The 22153-nt window shown below is 31.9% G+C and overlaps 2 protein-coding genes and 2 long non-coding RNA genes across 6 annotated transcripts in view; 2 read left to right on the top strand and 2 right to left on the bottom strand.

Annotated features, from left to right (window-relative positions):
- Positions 1-980: 980 nt before the first annotated feature.
- Positions 981-2648, bottom strand: LOC145315130 (uncharacterized). Its single transcript, XR_013877954.1, has 5 exons — positions 2383-2648; positions 1943-2037; positions 1802-1851; positions 1385-1446; positions 981-1058 (listed from the first exon to the last, which is right to left on the bottom strand). It is a non-coding gene; the product is annotated as an uncharacterized LOC145315130 (long non-coding RNA).
- Positions 2649-3362: 714 nt separating this feature from the next.
- On the bottom strand, positions 3363-5518 carry LOC145315131 (uncharacterized). Of its 2 annotated transcripts, XR_013877956.1 has the most exons (4): positions 5009-5514; positions 4526-4561; positions 3737-3868; positions 3363-3435 (listed from the first exon to the last, which is right to left on the bottom strand). It is a non-coding gene; the product is annotated as an uncharacterized LOC145315131 (long non-coding RNA). The 2 variants fall into 2 exon arrangements; XR_013877955.1 differs by lacking the exon at positions 3363-3435 and having other exon boundaries at positions 3446-3868; positions 5009-5518.
- Positions 5519-10805: 5287 nt separating this feature from the next.
- LOC145314783 (uncharacterized) lies at positions 10806-16113 on the top strand. The gene is made up of 7 exons (XM_080154861.1): positions 10806-10937; positions 11490-11536; positions 13491-13583; positions 14247-14490; positions 15305-15409; positions 15730-15827; positions 16043-16113. Exons 1-7 carry the CDS (start codon positions 10885-10887, stop codon positions 16111-16113), a joined length of 711 nt encoding a protein of 236 aa, XP_080010987.1. The 5' UTR covers positions 10806-10884.
- Positions 16114-17218: 1105 nt separating this feature from the next.
- The window catches only part of LOC145313475 (chorion peroxidase-like), a 41263-nt gene continuing 36328 nt past the window's right edge, over positions 17219-22153 (top strand). For both annotated transcript variants that reach the window (XM_080152908.1, XM_080152907.1), the window contains exons 1-6: positions 17219-17278; positions 18355-18423; positions 18585-18683; positions 18900-19007; positions 19950-20025; positions 21608-21673. In XM_080152908.1, coding sequence (XP_080009034.1) covers positions 18395-18423; positions 18585-18683; positions 18900-19007; positions 19950-20025; positions 21608-21673 — 378 coding nt within the window. In that variant the 5' untranslated portion in view covers positions 17219-17278; positions 18355-18394. The remainder of the gene's footprint in view (positions 17279-18354; positions 18424-18584; positions 18684-18899; positions 19008-19949; positions 20026-21607; positions 21674-22153) is intronic.

Below are 22153 nucleotides of genomic sequence, written 5' to 3' on the forward strand. Positions count from 1 at the left end.
GGTTACTGAGTTCAGTTATTCTTAAAAAGTTTTTATCAAAAAGATTAGGTTGATACCGTTAAAATTAGGCTCAGAACTCCTATTTTTAGTTTCCGGGGTCTTCTGCTCCATGAGCCCCTAGAAAGAAAGTCCCAAAACGATATGTTTAATGATTACATAATTCAGTTATTTTTAAAAAGTTTTCTTTAAAAAATCAGGTTGATACCTGTAAAAATAAGCTTAGAACTCCTATTTTTAGTTTTGGGGGGTCTTTTGCTCCACAAGCCCCTAGAAGGAAAGTCCCGAAATGAAATGTGTAATAGTTACTTAGTTCAGTTAATTTTAAAAAGTTTTCTTTAAAAAAATCAGGTTGATATCTTTAAAAATAAGCTCAGATCTCCTATTTTTAGTTTTGGGGGTTCTTTTGCTCCACAAGTCCATAGATGGAGAGTCCCAAAATGAAATGTGTAATAGCAACTTAATTTGGTTATTTTTTAAAAGTTTTCTTTAAAAAAATCAGGTTGATATCTTTAAAAATAACTCAGAACTCCAATTTTTAGTTTAGGGGGGTCTTTTGCTTTATAAGCCCCTAGAAGGAAAATCCTAAAATGAAATGTGTAATGGTGACTCAGTTCAGTTATTTTTAAAGAGTTTTCTTGAAAAAAATCAGGTTGATATCCTTAAAAATAAGCTCAGAACTCATATTTTTAGTGTTTTGGGGGGTCTTTTGCTCTACTAGTCACTAGAAGGGAAGTGCTGAAATTCAATTTTTGAAGTTTTATGTGTATATCAAGTCATATAAGAGATTTTACAAAAGAATTAGGTTGATAACTATAAAAACAAGCCCACACGGCCCTCCCAAACTTTGATACTGAATTTCATTTCCTATAAGTGTACAAACTTCCCCCCCCCCCCCTTGTTTTTGAAATCATTTTGATTTTCAATAATAATACTACAAGTAAATGTTTGAAAATAAAGAAAATATTAATCTTGATTATTTCCTGAAGTATGGCAGTTTTATTAATTATTAATTGATTTCCAAGATCATCCAAAACAATTGCTCTACACTCCAACCATCTCTGAAATTGTTTTAAAATATGTATTTGAAAATTAGTATTCTAAAATTAAGATGAATACAAAAATTTGTTGTCAAAAAGTAAAAAATCTGAATATTTTAAATGGACTTTCTTGTAGCAGTTATAGAGTTGTTACGCTTCCTAGATTGTGCCTATTTAATTTGCTGTAGGAATCATTAAATAAAGTATGAAATCGATAGGATAATTCTAACATGTTTAAATCAACAAATAGAGCTAACCCGGACGGATGGACTAGCCATAATTATTGATAAGCTTTGCTTTTTAAAAATTTCAAATTTTAACCCTTAATCTATTTCTATGAAAGTTACCTTTAGCTTATTGTGGGCAGTAAAATGAATTGTACTTGATATGTTCCAGCTTGGTATCCTGTCTTTAAAAAAAATAATTCAAGAATGCAAATTTTTATTCAAAAACATAAAGGGGGGAGGTGAGGTTTAATACAACTATCTTGTAATCAGTGCACAAATGGCAATTTAAATCCAAATTTCATTATGAAACTTGGCATGATTATGACTGGGTTACCCTTGGTAGGTCCATCACATGCCCTGTCTACACATCTTACTCTTGGTCGCTCATAGTTGGTTCTAACTCTTAAATAGCTAAAACACCGCTAAACGGTTGAGCTGTTAGCTATTATAAGTTTTTGTTCGATTTAGGGAAAATAGACTCGCTCCCCCCCCCCCCCCCCCTATATCAAATTGAATTATTAAATTATTGACATTTACCATTACTTTGTTGAAGTTTGTAGCCTTGGTACCAATTAGAATTGTTATACCTGAAAAAAAAACTCCTCTGAATTTAGTAATATTGTTACAAAATATATGAGGCATAAATGAGATCAATAAAGAAATAATTCATTGGTTTACCTAACATCCAATTGTTTTGATGTACTATTACTGGAATTATGTCTATCATTTCCGCTGATTGCTCCTAACCAGTGAATTGCAGGTGATTGTCTAGACTAATAAGAAAATAATTTAAGTTAATTATGCAAACATCTTATTATAACATTAAAAATTGTTACTTTTTTTAGTTAATGTCGGGGCAAAGGTTTGGTTGCCTTTACAAAGACTAAAACAAGTTTCTTTTCATTTCTTAGAGTGTATTTATGGCTGTTATGTTTAAAGATCCATAATATGCGTATCACATTACAGATATGTTAAATTTTGTTATTTTTTCATAAACAATTTTGTTTTATTCCATACTTCACTTTTGTAATACATTTCTTGTATTTATGTATTCATTTCTTTTAACTTTTGAAAGAGTTTAATTCTTTGTACTAATAGGAATAATTTTTTATAAAAACCTGAGCTTGAACATTGCAAGTGAAGATGACAGGATCCCCAGATATAAGTGATATCTCTCCTAAATTATTGGAACATTCCCATTAATGCATCATCAAGAAATGCATCTTATCCTAAGAAACTAATATAAAATTTTCATATTAATTCAGAGGTGTGTAGAAGGGGGGAGTGTATCCACCCCCTTGCAAAATTTAGGGGAGTAAATACACCCCCTTGGTGTTCACCCCTCTAATCACCCATTGACAAGGGTTTACACCCAAGAGGGTCAAAAGTTGTGTGTCAATTTACCAGTCATATTACACTTTTATACTTTTAAGTATATTGATAATGTACAGGTTGGAAACCTAGGGGGTATATCCACCTTCCTGACAATAATTACACCCATCTTGTTGTCTGAATTACATACACACCTTGATTTTGATTTAAGAGGGGTATTAAGATAATTGGTCGCATTTTGTACACCCACTTGGGAAAACCCTGTGCATGCTATTTTGCTAATTACATAATATTAATATTTGAATCAAACATGTGGCTTTACCAAGTTACCTATAGGTTGTAGGTCAATATCCAGTCTTGGCTGTTGAATGATTACTGTTGCTTCAAGGGACCTATTACCTGTACCTGGATTAACTGGTAACAACAGGCAGGTCCAGGATCCTGCATCTAGACCAATAATAATCAATTAATGGATGTACTATCTTTAAAATGTAAAATCTATGTTTGCATTTTAAATGCAGCATGGTATAATACATTCGTAGAATTCATTTTTAAATGATAAAAATGGAAAAGTAATGCATCATCTGTTAAAAAAGATTAATGATTGAAGGCTTTTAAGAGCACTCAAAGTTGGAAAGCTATAAAGAAAAAAGAAAAAAACTTGACTTATTAGATAAATCTTTTTTTTAATAAGTACAAATTTAAAGTTTAATTTTTTTTATAGACAGATTTTTTATTTATTAATTATATGATTATATTCCTAAAGTGCTTGTAGATAGAATATTCAAGAGACATCTTTTGTCTTTCTTCTGTATACTCCAGGAACTTGTTGATTCTGTCTATAAAAGATGTTAGGGTTAATTAGTCAAATATTCCATATAAATAGGATAACTGAGCTGTAGCCAAAATGTAAAGGCAATTAGGTTAAGTGTTTGAAATAATCAGTAAATTAGAGAAAAAAATATATAGCCTTAGACAAAAAATTTCATCTTTTGATAGTTATTTTTATACTGGCTAGTGTTAGATTATGCGATTCCCAATTAATTTCACGAATTCTATTTCTTTTAGCTGTTGGTTACATCTCATAGTAAAGAATCAATAAATAAGTAAGATTTTATTATGCAGCTTGATCAGCCATACCTGTTTACATCTTTGAATTCCATCAAAGAGAGCACATGTCTGATTATTATGAGCATAACCAGGAGGAAACCAAACACATGCCAACCAGTCAACCTGACCCAGGCCACAGGATAGATTCAAACTTTCACCTTCCTTGATTATTATAAAATTTATAAGTTTTATTTAGGAAAGGTAATATTGTACCTATTATTTTATTAATCAACTTTTTATTGAATTTAAAATCAATGTTACACTTTTAAGTAATTATTTAATAGGTCAATTATTGGTTTCCAAATTAAAACCAATTATTTTCTCTCGTCTTCTAATTTTAACAATATTTTTCTCATATTTTACTTAATAGTGGTTTCCCTCATATCACATTAAGGCTTCATATGAACTTGATGGGGTTGGGGCTTCTATGGTCAAGAAAAAACTTAGGGTGAAAGCACATTCATTAATGTTTTACAAAAACCTTTATTATTTTGTTTCATATCTAGATACCTAATATTTATGAAAAATGAAATAAAAGGGGTAGTTTCACGAAATGCAATTGAACTTAATTTAGTGAACTGCATATTTTTTGCTAGTTAATGGGTTAAACTATATTTATATGGCATATATTTGAAAGAATTTCAATTTTCTACCACGTAGTCTTGATATTTAAAAAACTACGTGGTAGAAAAATTGAAATTATCTCAAATATATGCTATATGAATGTAGTTTAACCAATTAACCAGGAAAAAATATGCGGTTCACTAAATTTAGTTCAAATGCTTTTCGTGAAACTACCCCTTTTTCTTTTTTAAATACCTTATGAACTAGAGTAGAACCATTACTGAGTATCACCTAAAACCATTTATCCGTAAGTAATATATAGATTTTTATAATCTGAATCTTGAGCCTCGATTTTCTTGGTTACAAACCAAATTTGAAAGAAAAATATAAATTAAATGTTAAAAAAGATGACGACATCCATAGGTAGTGAAATACATAATAAGTTATTTGTGGATAAGCCTACAAAGTTATAAGAGCAGTATATAGAAAGTAAGGAATCACGAAACCTTATCAAATAACATTTATACCTAGGTGTTTTTTGTAGCATGATTGACTGACCAAGTAAATTATATATTGGATTCTTATTGGTAAAGGAAATCTTCGCAAAAAAACAAGGTTTTTAATTTAAATAAAAGCAGATAAAATCTTATTGTTATCATTCGTCTTTGACTGAGGGACGGACAAATTTACCATAGAGTAGCTTCGCTTCTAGAAAATCTTATATTACAAATCATTTACCCTATTATTCAATGATTCATACCCAATTTCCAGAGATGGCAATGTCTGTACTTCTAGAATTTAAGAATACATGAAAATGAAAGAAAAAGCAATGAGGTCAACATAAACGATTAAACAAAGTTTTCAGCAAAAAATTAGCAATAGCTGTATGTTCAAACAAAGTTAGTCAAAATAAAGGATTTAGGAAGATTAAATTTTGTGTTGCTGGCATTATTTGGGGGCAAGTAAGGTTGTAAATTTATCAAACTGGCTTTAATTCTTCCTTCATTACAAACTGAACAAGAGCATTGTAACTGGTATTATTTTTTAGTTTTTTGTTTCCTGACAACTTGAAACATTTTAATATTAGGCTTTTTTAAATTACTCGAAGTGGCCTATCAGCTAGTTGATTCAAAAAGATTAGGTAATAAAGTATATACATAGAATAAATATAATATGTTGGAGGATTTCTTTCTAATAAAATCTTTAAATATTTACCTTGAGATGCAGTTGCAACACAAAAATAAAATACAAATAGGATCACTTTTTCCATTTTTTAATAATCATTATTTTCTAGATTTGATAATTACTTCATGTTGAATAGCAATTCACTTGTCTAAATAATGATAGTTTTTGACTGATGTAAAAATGGTGGCTTAGTAAGTTTTCTATAGATTAATAATAATTGTTTTGTCACTGTATAAATGAGTAATAAAGACAACAACAAACTGAGTATTTATTTAAGTATTATGAAAGAGAACTATGAAATAAATACTCCTAAGAAACCAAATAAGTTTTAGGTAAGGTGTAACAACAATATGATGTTAGATCAGAATGCAATAGTTAGAATAAGAAAATTTTCAAAAATCAACTCTAAATAGGTAAGAGTACTTTTTTTCAAATATGTTTAGGTTTTGCTGATTTCTGTCATTATTGCCCTATTTCTTTTATAATTTATTAGTTTACATTGTACTTTTTCCTAAGTCTATTTAATTTTGGAAGAGCCAAAACAATGATAGTGAAAGTACTCAGCGTCCAAGATCAGAATATATTACTAGGTAATAAGAATTGAGCGTACGCTATATCGTTAATTAACCTATCTCTATATCTAAGTAATTTACTAAAACTTTGAGGTCTTAAATAGATTTTGATTGGTTGGTTCATTAAGTCGAGTGTGCGAACGTTTTAAATAAAAATTGTAATCTACATAAGGGGTAAAATGTGTACCATTATTGAGGATGTACCTTATTTTATCGGCCATTTTCTTATCCCCTTAGATTCCTTATAACTGTAAATTTAGAACGCATATCCTAAATCCTAAGAACAGGTGGCAAGACATAGCACATTATGTATTACTTAATCCTTTTGTTTTTAAGTATTTATAGATTAAGCGAGTTCTATAGTCATTGTGTTACATTGGATATCGTTTAATACCACATCAGCAAGACTGTATTTTAATGACCCTTTATCCCACCCTGAATTTAATAATAGGAATATAGTCTAACAGAAGGTCCAATATTGTACAGTACATTTTATTTAAAATAGGGGTCTACTTGAGTTAGAAAAAAAACATATTAGAGTTTATTTTCTAGATATATACAATAAATGCTTTTAGATACAATTATTTAATTGGTCATTTGCCTTTTTACTTTTCAACTTGCATACATTCTAGACCCTTTTACTCTCTAGAATTGAAATTAAGGCCAAAATAAATACTTTTTGACCAAAGCAATTTTAATATTACTTTACATTCCAAAATTATTTGTTTTTGAATTGGTAAATGGACTGATAATAAAAAATGAAGGAATCGTCAAGTGACAATGTATTTTTTTCTGTATGTCTTCGAAACCAATCAATATCCTCAGGATTAGAACCGGTTCTCAGGTATACTGAAAAACAAAATGGTTTTAATCTTATAATATCATACTAATATCCGTGGAAGTGGATAATACGAAGCGATAAGGGGGGGGGGGGAAGTTCTGACACATTTGCGTAAACGGTGAGTATAGGCTTTATCTTTGGACTGAGAGGATAGGTTATTAGGGATTAAATCATTCTTATATGATGAATTTCCCCCAGATTTAAGATTTTTTGGATAGGCCTCCAGGTTCCGGAGCTCCAGGCCTCCAGGTGGTCTCTGTACAGGTAAAAATGAAAAAAAAAATTTTTTTTTTTAAGTTAAAAATCAACTTATAAAACAAAATATGCATATTTTTTCTTCAAATATGTGAATAATATTAAAAAAGATGCATATTTTGTTTTATAAGTTGACCTGTAACTTTAAAAATTTTTTTTTTTTTTCAATTTTACCTGTACAGAGACCACCTGGAGGCCTGGAGCTCCGGAACCTGGAGGCCTATCCAAAAAATCTTAAATCTGGGGGAAATTCATCATATAAGAATGATTTTATCCCTAATAACCTATCCTCTCAGTCCAAAGATAAAGCCTATACTCACCGTTTACGCAAAAGTGTCAGAACTTCCCCCCCCCCCTTATCTCTTTCAGTAACTTTTACTTTTTATGACATACTCTGTTATAACCAGTGTGGTGTACTGGATTTTGTTACACCCTTACGATTTTGCTACCTCCCTTCAACCAAAATCGAGGGTGGTTGTAGGGGGTATAAGCTCTAGGCTGTTTAATATGGGTTTTATTTTATTGTCAGGTGGGTGTGGACTGTAGATATACTCCCCTAGTTACCCTTTTACGTAAATAACACATTCAAAACGTAATTAACATATTCAAAAGTAAAAAAGTGAGCATTCTTTGACTGGATGAATGAAGAAACTACTTATTTTGCCAGAAAGTGGACACACACACTTTATTCTGCACGCTTCTGAAAAAAAAACTATGCTTAGGTTACATAGGCGTCCAAGGGGGGGGGGTAATGGGGCGATTACCCCCCCCCCCCATTCAAAATTTACCCCTACCCTGGGGGTGCCGTAGGCACCCCCAACCATTTAGGAGGGGGTATTTACCCCCCCAAACAATTTTGGGGGGATAAATACCCCCCCCAAAATAAAAAATCTCTAATAAAAAAAATTTTTGCGCGCTTCGCGCGCATTTTTAATAGTAGTAATACTATATATTTAATAAAATTTAAATTACCCCCCCACAGTGAGCCCAGGAATCCAATTTTGTGGAAAAAATTAATATCTTCCTTATTTTTCAACCAAATCAAACAATTTTTTTTTAATTAAAAGGTTTTTATAGTACCTTTTACAGAATTAACAAGATTACCCCTTCCTCCCTCTCTAGATGATTGGGGGGTCAAAATATCACCCCCAAAAATTGGTTTTTGGTCGATTTTGACCCAGGCCACTTTGAATGGCCATCACGGCCAGGGAAGTGATGGGAAAAAAATTGTGCAAAATAGCAAAGATGGGCAATGGCCCAGTGTGTCAGGTGACATGTGTCCCAGGCCTGTCAGCCAAGCAGTCTGGCCGCACTGGCATGCCAAAAATCCTCAAAACTTCAATTTTTGCGACCTTTAACTGCGGCTGTCGGCCAAACGGCCGGTCAGACCACCTCCGGCCGCACACCCGCCAATCCGGCTTGGAATGACCTACAAAAAAGTGGTAATACACGTGGCTGCGCCACAAACACACGCCGCCCTGTGTGCAAAAAACACGACAAAAAATTGTCATTTTTTTGGTGTGCTTACTTTGCCGCCAATTAAAGGATGGAAGGCGGCCAGCAATTATCTCTGACTTCTTCTGATTGCAGTTAGAGCCGGCCATTGTGGTTCTAAAGATACCTTTAGATTTCAGGTAGCCCCTCCAGGAGGCCCTCAGGGTCCAATACACAAGAGCATAGTAAAATTTTATTTTGAGGTGCTCTAACTTTTCCACCACTGGTGGGAAAATTTTATGCCATGATTTTTCGGAAAGGCATTTTGCCAGATTTTACCCTGTAAAAGGATTTTTCTCTATAATGAAATCCGGCAACAAATTATATAAGGATTATACACTAAAAATAGCTTAAAACGACCTTTACAAAAATATCTATAGAGGTTAAGCAACTAAGTGAAAGTTGATAAGACCAATGGGATCCTCTTATATATTGCCTAATTAATGCTAGAACTTCATCCTAAAAATTTTCACCTCGTTGCTAAAAAGATCAAGGTATTTGAATCAGAGCTTAAAAAAATATTCAACGTGCTTTTTTTTGCATTTTCACCAACTTTCTTTAATATGGATTCAAGAGATTTTTTTTATACAAAACTATTTAGTTTCTTGTTATCCAGCATTAGATAATTGCACAACCTTTCTAAAATGTTATAACATTACGTCCTAAGTTAATATTTGATTAAATGGCAAGTAAAACAAAAAAAAATTTTAAAATATTTTTTTTGGGAGATTTTTGTATCTAAATTTCGTGAATTCCAGGGTAACAACTTCAGAAGGCCATAAAAACTTTATTTTTTAAATTTTTCATTAATTTAAAATGGCAAACCTCCTCTAATATGATGAATTTTAACATGGACTTTTAAATAATTGATTTTCTAAAGTTCGATTTTGGGCATAAATAATTTTTTCCACAAAGTTGGATTCCTGGGCTCACTGTGCCCCCCCAAAAAACTTTACCCCGGGGGTAAATTTTGGGGGGGGGTAAACTAAATTTACCCCTGCCAACAGATTTCAGGGGGGGTAATTACCCCCCCCCCAAGCAAATTTTACCCCCGGGGTAAAAATTTTGGGGGGGGGTAAAAAAAATTTGCGGCGCGCTTCGCGCGCCATTTTACCTCCCCCAAACACGAATTACCCCCCCCCTAAAAAATTTTTACCCCCCCCAAAATAAAAAGCTTGGACGCCCCTGTTAGGTTAAATGAAATGCTTGCTGCGTCTAAAAGCGTGTCTTTTGTTCGAAAATAATATCCCTTGTGGCAATAAAATTTTGAATATCAGTTCGGTTATGTACACATAAAAATACACTATTATGAATATTGTCATCTTTGTTTCTCTTTTTTCGTGGATAATTTATCAATGTATGGAAATTTATTGTTGAAATTTGATCATTTTCTTGACACTGAATACAGTAGAAGTGGATAGTTAAATATTTAATTTTTTTTTTCATTAAATAAATTCAACTTAAAAAAGACAAACCCTGAATGTCAATAGTTGGAAGAATCTAGATTAAAAAATATTAAACCTCCATTTTTCATATTTTCTGAGAAACTCTGATTTTTTGTTATCTTACTCGGGCGGACGGATGAACCTGAGTTATAGAGTAGCTTACACTACTTAAAAGTATAGATATGGAGGGGACAAAGTCAGAAAAGTTTTTATGCAAATCATCTCTTTTTTCGAATAATTCAGGCATGAGAGTTAATTGTATATTAATATAACTGAGAGAATTAGAATTGACAAAACATTATGGCTACACACACACACACACACAAAACATTACCTAAATGCTAAGAAGAAACTGATTTCTCTTTTTAATGTCTAATTTTTCTAAATTATAGAAAATTGCACAAAATTACATGTCTTTACTGTATATGGTCGGTTTATTCTGTGTAAATTTACAGAGTTAAAACGGTCAGTAAGTAAAAAAAAACATTTTTTCCTCCTTTTTTTACCACATCAATTTCAACTTAACACACCTACCCAATTATAAAAAATCTTTAGGTGACAATTTGATAATGATTTCAAAGTCTTAAGTGGCTATATTGTTGCAACCTTGTTGTGATTGGATTAGATTTGCATAGGGCGTTTTTCTTCTTACAGTTTGAATTTTTAAAGAACATTCTGCCGCATGTAGTAGTAAGACTTTTGGATAGACATTATGCTAGGTCTAATAGTGCTTATAGATATTTCTATTCCCTTAACCCATGTTGTCACAGTACTTGTGTGTGTGTGTGAGTGTGTGTGGTATGTGTGTATAGAGTAGTTGTAATGCGGACTTTAAACATATTTATTCATGTTAACTTCATTATTTTATATTCTTCAGGAAACAGATTATGTTATTTTACTTATTAATCATCAGAAAATTTGAAACCAGGGGTGGGGGGGTATAATCCTGTGATACTATTGGTTAATCTATTTACTTACTAAGTTTTTCAATTCCTTTTAGCATACTTTTTTGTACTAAAATTTGTGTGTGTTTTTTTGGGGTGGGGGAAGGGGGGATTTTTGCAAAAACAAGAGCTGGATCTTTAAATCATTTTAGTGGTGAGCCAGATCGTGGTGAGCCAACTTTCCACCAATGAGACAACAGCATTTTATGAAATGCCGCGCTGTGATTTGCTGAATTCGGCTCACCCCGATCTGGTTCACCACTAAAATGATTTAAAGATCCAGCTAAGTAAATCAAATGCACATGCAAATATTGAAATAGAATAGGTATAAAATACAGTTTTCCCCATGAAACCTTTTACAGCTCGTAGCTAAGATTTTATCAAAAACAACCCCCCCCCCCCCTCGACCCATTCCATCCTCCTTTACCCGGATTTTGTTTTACATGTGATATATGCAGAATTAATGTGAATGACACATAACCTAGTTAGTCAGAGTCAAGAGATCCAGGGACCATATCCTGGCGATTTAGGTAAGAAAATATAATTTATGTAGTTTTTTTTCTGTTGAAGTTAAATTTCTTTCCCTAACCCACTCATCATTTCTTTACCAAATTTATATTATAAAACTTGGTACCCCTATTATGGAAAAGAGCAAGTGATTCTAAGCACCTTTCCAGCAGTGTTTCTAAATGTTTTTTTTGGTGAATATACTAGGGTTCTGTGTATTATCATTATATCAATTTAAAAAAATAAGTTTCACCATGGTTTTATATGAAAAAAACTTTGAAATGTTAGGCACTTTTTGACTATACATCATCAATGTTTTGTTGAGTTCAAACTGCTGTGACACAAAAGTATAGTTTTTCAATGAAAAATGTTAATTTAGTTGAAGGTATTGTAACTTGTAATATTATAAACAGTTTTATTAGTGTACTTTCGTAATTTACAGCATTTGATTATGTTTTGCACTTTTGAACTCAACAAAACATTTGATGACATTTTGATTATGTTTTGCACATTTGAGCTCAACAAAACACTCGATGACATTTCGATAATTTTTAAATATTTTTCATATAAAACAATAGTGAAACTTGATTTTTTAAATCGATACAATGATATTAGACAGAACCCTAGTATATTTAACAACAAAAAAACATTTAGAATCACTGCTGGAGGGTGCTTAGGTCCTTGTTTCATTTTCAAATATAAGTTTAAAACAAAGGAATATTGGTTTAAGAACCCATTTTGTAAGGTCAATAAACATATTCAAATCCTTCGTTTATTAGCTTATACTAAGAAGACCTCAGAAAAGTAAAACTTTTTTTCTGATTTCCATTTCAAGTTGTAACATACCTATTGATAAAATTTTAATTTACGAAGAAAGGCTTCTATACTAAATTACTTAAACTAAGTTTCTTTGTGAATGCTAATTTAGTTTTCTACAGAAATTTTGTTATGTTTTAAATTAAACTTTTCCTATACAGAAAAAGGTTTCTTTGCTTTCTAATGTGAAATATAAAAATATAAGTTTGGATAAAAATTTACATTCAATTAATATCACTTATATAAAAAGATGGAGCATTATTTAGTGTGTCAAAATTACCTATGTAATAAATACGTAGGTTAATTTTTTTGCATAATTTTGAAAATCCCAGGGATCTGAAGGGACAAGACAATGGCCGATAAATTGATATACATCCCGAGTAATGATTTCCAAATAACCTCTTCTGTATATTACAATCAGAGTTTGATACTTTTAGACATTCAACTTAATGAACCAACCAATCAAAATTCAATAAAAGTTATTAAGCAAACCAATAATAAAACATTATTTTTAAACTTTGGGAAGTAGTAAAATGAACAGCCCAATTTCTCTTCACTCCCTGAAATATCCCTTCCTATCACTTATTACATACAATTTTCTATAACTTATTACTTTCCCTGATTTTTTAAAAGCGAAGCTTTTCTATAATTAGGGTCGGTCCGTCCGTCCGTACGTCTGAGACAGATAGCTTTTTTCGTTAATTTAGGCATGTTAGAATTGTCCTTTCGATTTCAAACTTTGCATGGTGATTCCTGTAGTAGTTAGGTATGATTTAGAAAGCGTAGCAACTCTATAATCATTACCAGAATGTCCGTACATCCATTTGATTTTAAACATGTTGATTTTTTACTTTTTTAACAAAAATTTTTTATGTGATCTAATTATTCGAATGTTCTGATTTTTGGTACACTGATTAATGGGACAACAAAGTACAATATTATAAGCAAAGCAACTCTATAATCAAGTCCTAAAAATGTAAGTATGTCCATAAACATTATCCTGTATCAAGAAGTTTTGCAACAAATTTACTCACAATTTTGCTTTGACTCTTATTCATTTATATTCTGATTATTCAGTTCTGACAAGTGTTAATGTCCGTGTGTCCTATCGTTTCAGAGCTTCGCTTTTATGGATGTTGTCATCCTTGTTTTTATTTTAAGATAATAGATTATCAAATGGAAGTGAAGCTTATCCGATACAAAACCCATCAGAATATCAATCACCAAATCCAAATTTGAATACAAAATCTTCAGGCAGGGATTAGGGACGTGTAACTTAGAATTTGAGCCTTTTTAACCAAGTGCGTTTATAGTAAGAGGGGCATCAAGGTGTATAAAACCTGTGCACGCCATTAATATAGAGAATTAAATAATAGCTTAGGGGTCGTGTGGTACCACTCCTTATTTTTACCATGGGGCTTTTAAACCTATCCTGCACATTATTATCACATAACTATTTGATTTTATTTGTTGACCGTACAGAGAGAAATTCATTTAATATAGCAGTAAAAATTTCCTTATATAAAAGTAACAGGATCTTTAAGTGTGTGTCTGTTTGTACTGAACATCTCGCTATCCGCTGAACCGACATTGTTCTCCTTTACAAGGTACTTTCTCAGATATTCTGGGAAGGTTTATAAATATCTATGGGGAGGGTACTTCCACCCTCCCAAGAGAAATAACCCAAAAAAATACATGATTTACTGGATTTCCCTTCCTACAAGGGGACCGTAGCTTTTTCTAAGTAAAACTTCCTTTGAAGGTGATGGGGGGGGGATCGATTATCCCCCCCACCCCTCACCTCTAGGACCCCTAAAGGCCTCTAGTTATAGATAAAGGTGTGAATGAAATGAAATAATTACCTTAGTTTTTTATTAACTTTTGTGTAGATTTTAAATCCCTTTTCCCTGACACCAGAAAACTCCAACTATTCACCAATAAAAAGTGGCTACCCGCCGCCTGTTCAACAGACTAATACTGAAACAAAAAATCCATCTATTGAATCACCAAAACATCCACCAAATAATGCAGCACCATCCCATGACGCTATCGAGACAAATGCCGAAGAGGAGAACATTAGGAAGAGAGCATTGCTTGAAGAGTTTAGAGCTAATGAGAATGAATATGCCCTACATCCACCTTATCCACCTGCAACTAGAAGGTAGGAATTAAATCATAAAGATATCGGTTTCATGAACTTATTGATTCTAAATCAAAATCACGAAACCTTTCCTTATTAAAAGACATGAGGTAACTTTTTTCTGTGTATTTTCATATATGTAAATTATCAGTTCATTAAAAAATTACCTAATTCGACCTAAGACAAGATTTATTAAAAAGAACATGATTGTGAATTTGCGGTTGACAGACAACCAACTGTTTTATGTTCTTAAATGTTTTTTTGCATTTTGATTGAAAGAAATTGTAATAATAATTTAAAAATTTAAGAATTATTAAACAAATTCTATAAAGCTTGAAAAATATGGTAAAAATACGAAAATAAGTAAAATATTGAGATATTGAATGAACTATAAATCAAATGTAACAAGATATACACATTACACGTACTCACCACCTAAAAGGTTTCTTTATAAATATTTTACAGGGATGGAAGGGTCATTTTAATATATCCGTTAGTGGATGTTGTGATAAATGGTATTATGAATATTTATTATACAATAGGTATTGTTCAGTTTTTTAATAGCCAAAATGCTTTAAAATTTGAAGTGTTTAAACTATCTTTTTAGGTAATGTATTTATCTAAAGAATTATACATTTGTTCCTGATATCTCATGGACTTAATGTTCTTCAGAAAACTTGTATTATTGTTAGGGATACAGGGATATACCCCTGGCTTTAATTATCACAAACCTACGTTATAAGTTTTCATCCACATAGGAAACATTATGACCATGAAATTAATCGTCAATTAGAGTCGACTTTCTTGTTGGTACATTTCAATATTTTTTTCTTAGGTTTTTTGACCCAAAGCCCGACCCTGAAGAACAAAGGATAGCATCTATTTCAAGATTAAAGGCTTTTCTACAGAAAAATCAGCTTGGAGAACCTTTGAAGAAATGGTATAGTTGAACTTTGTACATTTCACCATTCATTATGTTGTCATAAATTCGTCTAAAAATTACCTAGGACATATGCTTTCCTTAAAAAACACAATATTACCTACAAGTTTAATAAACTTTACTTATGTAATAAAATGTTTATATGTTTTTGCCCATGAAGGGTTATGTTGTACTTGCCTTTCCACCTTAACTTTTTATATTACAAAAAAAAACAAAGAAAACTTAAACTTGATTAAAACAAATACGTAACTTCCTTATCAATTCTGAAAGCCTTTAGTAAGACATATATTTATTCTTTTGCCTCATTAAAATATGTTTAGGGACGATACCTGCGAACTGATCAATTCTACTTGTAACAGACAAATAAGATTTAGAAGTTATGATGGCTCCTGCAATAATATACTACATCCTAGTGCAGGTAACTGCTTTGACATCCTATATTGAAAGAAAACCTATAGAGGTTCACATCATTATCTTTTGACGTTTTCATAGACTTTATGCTCTAATACTATTCACAAGTAATGTTAATGGCTATGTTACTTTTAAAGTCGATTTTGACTTACTTGACTTTCTGAATAATACATTATTGTTCTTTATACACGTGGAGAGCTTTTTATTTTATGTTTTTAATAGGGTCGCATATGAGTGCATATCTAAGATTTATGAAACCAGCATATGAAGATGGGATCAGGCAAATCAGATAAATTTAATTGAGGTCTAGATCTAAAAAGTTACAAACCAATAAAATAGGTCATACATTGATATCATTAAACACACTTTCACTGGCCTTACAATGCCATATTTTTATTTCCTTTAAAGAATAGGTATAGATAAAACTTATTCTGTAATTGCATCAAAATCTTAAACAAAGTTACTTTTATGAATATCGTTGACCGCCGCTCCCGCCGAAAACCGCCGTTTTCCGCCACCGCCAAAGATTATTTTGTATTTCTCGCCGAATTAGGCAATTTTTAATTATTTGAGACTATGTTATTTTTTTCAAAAATTAAATTAAATTCAGTGCTTCTGTTGTACTTTTGAAGATATTGGAATAAAATCTTTTTTGGTGGGTCAGTAAATTAAGATTAATAAAAAATTCAAATTCTTGTTTATTAAGACATTCTGTGCTTCTCCTGAGCTTTTAAAGATGTTAGATAAAAATCTTTTTGTTTGGTCATTAGAAAAATATTTGAATAAAACAGCGAGGTGACCGCCGTTCATCGCCGTTTTCCGTCACCGCAAAAACAACAAAATTGTTTCAAATTATTCCAAATCAACTAATTCGAGGAGAAAAGCAAAAAAAAATTGGCGACGGAATAAACGGCGGGAGCGGCGGTCAGTCCGCTGTTTTATTATATTATTTTTTATTTAAGTTCCCCCGCAGGTTTAGTTCTAAGGAAAATTTTTTGAAACAAATAACATGGTCTCAAATGTTTCCAAATTGCCTAATTTGGCGAGAAATACAAAAAAAGTTTTTGGCGGCAGCCAAAAACAGCGGTTTTCGGCGGGAGCGGTAGTCACCGATATTCTTAAAAGTAACTTTGGCCCTGCAGAAGCCTAAATCCGAAATTAGCTCAAACTAGCTCTAAGGATTCTCGAGTAACCCCCTGCACATCCACCTTTAAACTCAATAATAGACAGCAAGTCTTACAAGTTTTAAAGCTTTGTAAGCTTATCTAAGTAAACAAAAGAAAATTACTGGACCTGCCTTTGTTTGTTAACCATTTTGTTCAGAAGCTTATTTGCTATTTTTAAAAATACTATAAAGTATACCTAGCTAGTTGTTGTCATGAAATAATTATCTGATTATGAGCAAAGTTTGCCACGAGGAGTAACTCATTACAGCAAAGATACTGGTTATGTTTCAAGGCGGGTGTCCATACAAATGATCTAATAGCAATTCAATCTTGTAATATAATGCATAGGTAGTATACCTTGCTGCTCAATATTAGAGATCCTAGAATTTTTAATGGATCCTGAAAACTTTTATTTGCACTTTGTTTAAATTTTTTCACTTTGTTTAAAGGGGGGGGGGGGGTTTTAATGCAACCATCTCGTAATCAATGTATAAATGGCACTTAAAATTCGAATTTTGATCTGAAATTGTGCATGAGTAATCCTTGGTAGGTCTATTTTCCCTAAATTGAAAAAAAAGTTGAAAAAGTAACGGCTAACGGCTCAGCCGTTTAGCCGTTTGTTTGGCTATTTTTAGGGCAAATCTTCATAAATTACGTAGAAATCAACTTTTTGAAACATATTTTTGCTTTAAATTATGTGAAATGATACAAAAAAAACATTTTTTGATTTCTAGTACCAGCAATTTCCGGCTAGAACCGTTTGAAAACGTTTTGGATCGGAAAAGAGCATTATGTGGAGAGAGGTTTCGTGATGGATTTGGGTATAGTCCTTTCCACGACATCCCTCCATAAGGAGCGATTCTTCGTATTTTTAAAATGGCTTTTTATAGGTTATTATAGGTTAGGTTAGGTTATATTGTGTTAGGTGATTGCCCCACAGGGTTAGGTAATTGGCCCCGCAGGGTTAGAGCCCCCCACAGGGGCTAGAAATAGGAGAAAAGCTACTGTGAAAAATACGAAGAATCGCTCCTTATGGAGAGATGTCGTGGAAAGGACTATACCCATGGATTTCGCTTGAAAATACCCAACAAATGTCTAGACGGATGAGCCGCCAGCCGTTAGCCGCTACTTTTCCAAATTTTTGTTCGATTTAGGGAAAATAGACCTACCAAGGATTACTCATGCAAAATTTCAGATCCAAATTCGAATTCTAAGTGCCATTTATACATTGATTACGAGATGGTTGCATTAAAAACCCCCCCCCCTTTTTTCAAAACTACACTGTAATATTAACTTTTATAAACAAAGAAATTTTCTTAGTTTATGTGTCAAATGTTTTGTATTTTTTATGAACACCTGAAAACAAAGGTTGCCATCTCCAAGATTGATTTCTGATACAATATTCAAGATGAAGAATGAAAACCTAACAAACCATGAGTAAGTCTATCATTTTCTTTCAATGAGTTCGTCTATTTTGACTATTTAACTTTAAGTTAAATGCAGTTTTAGATAATTGAAAGCGAATTTAGATTTTCTACGATTTTGTTCAGTTATTTTATAATAAAGTTTTACTAGGTATATGACGACTTAACATTTAGGAAGAATAGTCATATGATGATGCAGTGGGGCCAGTTTCTAGGCCATGACATGTCCATGTTGTCCAAAGAAGGTTTTGATTGTTGTCATGATGCCATCAAGTAAGTTGGTCAAAATGACTAATTTGGATGCAATTGACTTTTTTTATTTTTGTAATATTTGTTATTTTATTGCCTCTTTAAAACATTCATAAATTTGCTTATTATTCATTTTAAGATTTTATGTCTGTTTGTCTCAGATGCAGACTTATGACACTTCTTTGTGACACAACATATTTATGAGTAGAAAAAAACATTTCAGAATTTTATTTATTATAGGAATCTGGACAGATGTTTTCCAATCCAAATAGATGAAAAGGACACTTTTTATTCCAATTTTTCAAGAAACTGTCTGGATTTTACCAGATCTAATCACCATTGTTCAAAGTAAGTTATATGAAATACTGTAACCTAGTAAAGTTTTTATTTGCGTAAGAACCTGTATAACCTTTTGATGACGGGATATAAAGCATTAGGTCGTATTTTAGAGTAACTATTAACCAAATTTTGCTAATGAAGTGCATGCTTATCTAGACAAACATCTTTAAGACAACCATCTCTTTTATTGCATGACCTTTGTTTGTAAAAGTAATAGGTTGCGCATGTTATGACACAAAAGCAGTAGGAAACATTTTTAGAGTATTTAGTTATGACGCTGTCTTAGGCCGAAATTTAGACCCGTGACCTAACCGACAACGAGCGAACGCCTAAGGCGTGGTTTGTTTTACAAATAAGCATTAAAAAGATTTGTGTATGTTAGACTTAAGAAAGGTGTTTGACGCATAATGGAAAGCAAATTAATTAGGTATTTACTTTTTAAGTAGGTATCTTTCAATGAATTCATTTTGCCAATTATACTCTACCTTCACACTTTTTTCATGAATGGCTTCACTAAAAGATGTTAACTTTGAATAGTAGTGGTCCAATGAAGATATAGATTGAAACTTAGACACCTTTATTATGTGTTTTTCATATGTAAAAAACTTATTTTCTGTTGACAGATGTAATAATTACTTTTCTCACAAAGTTGGTTATTTTTGTATGGAATAATTTTTCCATATAATATTAGATTTTGGTCTCTTGGATAATGCTGCCAAATTTGGGTACATAGCACTTCTACGACTAGCAAAATACGCAGCCACCCTAATTTATAAACACAGCAATTTGACTGTCATAATCATAAAATTAGGTATTCATTAAGTCATCAATTTAAGTCAAAAAACAATTGGGTCTCGATATCAATATTAGGATAATATGGTAGATAAAGGCTCTTAGTAGAAATGATTGCTTTAATGCACACCCAACTCTCATTATTGAATTTTTTTGCAGGAGGTTTAATATGGCAGAGCAGTACAATATGCAAACAGGGTTTATTGATGGATCTGGGGTCTATGGTCCAAATGAGGTAAATATTGTAGAGGAAGAAAGGGGTGTAGAATCATTTAAGCCGTTTTGCCCCTTCTACCCCCCCCCCCCCCCTCACTTGAAAATCATGCAGAGGAAGTGTTGGGAATAGTCCCTTTCGTAACATCGCCCCATAAGGGGCGATTCGTCGTATTTTAAAAATGGGTTTTTATAGGTTATTTTCTGTTAGGTTAGGTTATATTTGGTTAGGCGATTGCCCCACAGGGTTAGGTAATTGGCCCCACAGAGTTAGAGCCTCCCACAGGGGCTAGAAATAGGAGAAAAGCTACTGTCAAAAATACGACGAATCGCCCCATAAGGTGCGATGTTACGAAAGGGACTATACCCTAAGTGTTTTATGTGCACTGCTAACCAACCAAACGGCAATTTATTCATTAAAGCTAAACCTCTTTGAATATTTTCATCTTTGTTATTATTTACTTTGTACATAGATTAATGTAAAGAAACTTAGCTTTGTTTACCAAGGTATCTTTTTACAGAAAAGTAAATATTTCAACAACTGATGGCATTATCAAAATAAATACCTGCCTGGTTAGACTATTATTAGAAGATAGTATTTTTTATTTAATAAAAATGAATTTATTTACCTACAAAAATATTTATTGTAAATTGTAAATATTAGGAACTTGCATATAAAACAATATTTTTGAAGATACTCTATTTTATTTTATACGATAACAGCTCTAATATCATTTACTAGAGTTGGCTCAATATAACTATATCGCTATTGGCTAGTTTTCTCTAAGTACATATCTATTTATCTATTTCTCAATAAATCAATTTTCCTCCCCCGCCATTACTATCTAAAAGAAAGAAATAAATATTTATTAATTTAAATGATTTTAAAAAGATTTTTTTAAATTATATTTTTTTCACATGACCATCACCAAAGGGTTAATATGATTATAATTTTAGTTTTAATATTTTAACACAAAGGAAGTGTCGCCACAATCGAATTCTTTTAAAATACAGTTTTCTTAGATTTACTCTATTATGAACGTATATTTTTTATTTATGAAATAAGGATTAAATACTTCAATGTAATTCAAATATATACATGAAGTGAAAAACTTAATTCATTCCATAAACAAATAGGATAAAGGTCTTATCGCTTTGGTCAATGAGAGTTTAATGAGGATTATTGGAGCACTATGAGTTTTAAACACTTTACCATTGGAAGACTCGAGCTCATTTATAGACGTTTATTTCCTATATAGATCTGTCATGGATCTTGATGCAATAAAGCAGGCTGTTTTGTAAATGTTAAAAATTGGAAGATTTCATTAAATAAAAGTAATAGCAAATATACTTAGTAAATGATTACTGGGTTAATTTTGAAAAATCTAGTTGAAATTTTTTTGCGCAGGATTATCTATATTTGGTGGTTTAACTCAAACCTAATGTTTTACCGTCGAACCACACTCTTATTATTATATTCTAGACTAAGTCAGCGAGGTACTAGTTTTTTTCTCTTTCAAAGTTTATTTGTAGTCCATATGCGATTTTGGAGAATCTGCCATAACTTTCATTTATGTATTTTGTAGATATTTTTGTTATTGTAGGAGACAGCATTGATATTGCGTGGAGGAAACCGAAGAAAAGGCGGAAGATTGGCGGTCAATTCTAAGGCAGGATATTTACTTTTGTCCAATTTAAATCCTTATTTGACTGTTATTTTTTTCACTCCAAAATGTTTCTTGCCAATATTCATAAGCATATTTTTCAAAAGGGCAGTTTACTAGTTAGTAATTATGTGAATGTTATACTGGTTTTATGCAATGTTTTTAAGTCTGTGTTCCATTGTTCTGAAGGTACACTTAGACCTATTATTTAAATGGGATATCTTTAACACAGAAAAAACTATATTTGCGTAAATCCACGCAGCTTTAGTTGTGGCTGATAAATTAAATTTTCGCCGCTGCTGGGTCTGTGGCTGAATTATGATTTGGCTCTTCAGCTTTCTAATAACCATACTGTTTAAACGGCCACGGCTAATGGCATCTCAGGATTCTAGTGGCTAGCTCACTATATTATTTATTTAATAATTTTATTTTTCCTAACTCAATCTTGGATACGTACTTTTAATTATCTTTGTATGTTAATTATTT

The sequence above is a fragment of the Acartia tonsa genome, chromosome 3, assembly GCF_053477335.1.
Source record: "Acartia tonsa isolate MP-2025a chromosome 3, ASM5347733v1, whole genome shotgun sequence".
NCBI classification, from domain to species: Eukaryota; Metazoa; Arthropoda; class Copepoda; order Calanoida; family Acartiidae; genus Acartia; species Acartia tonsa.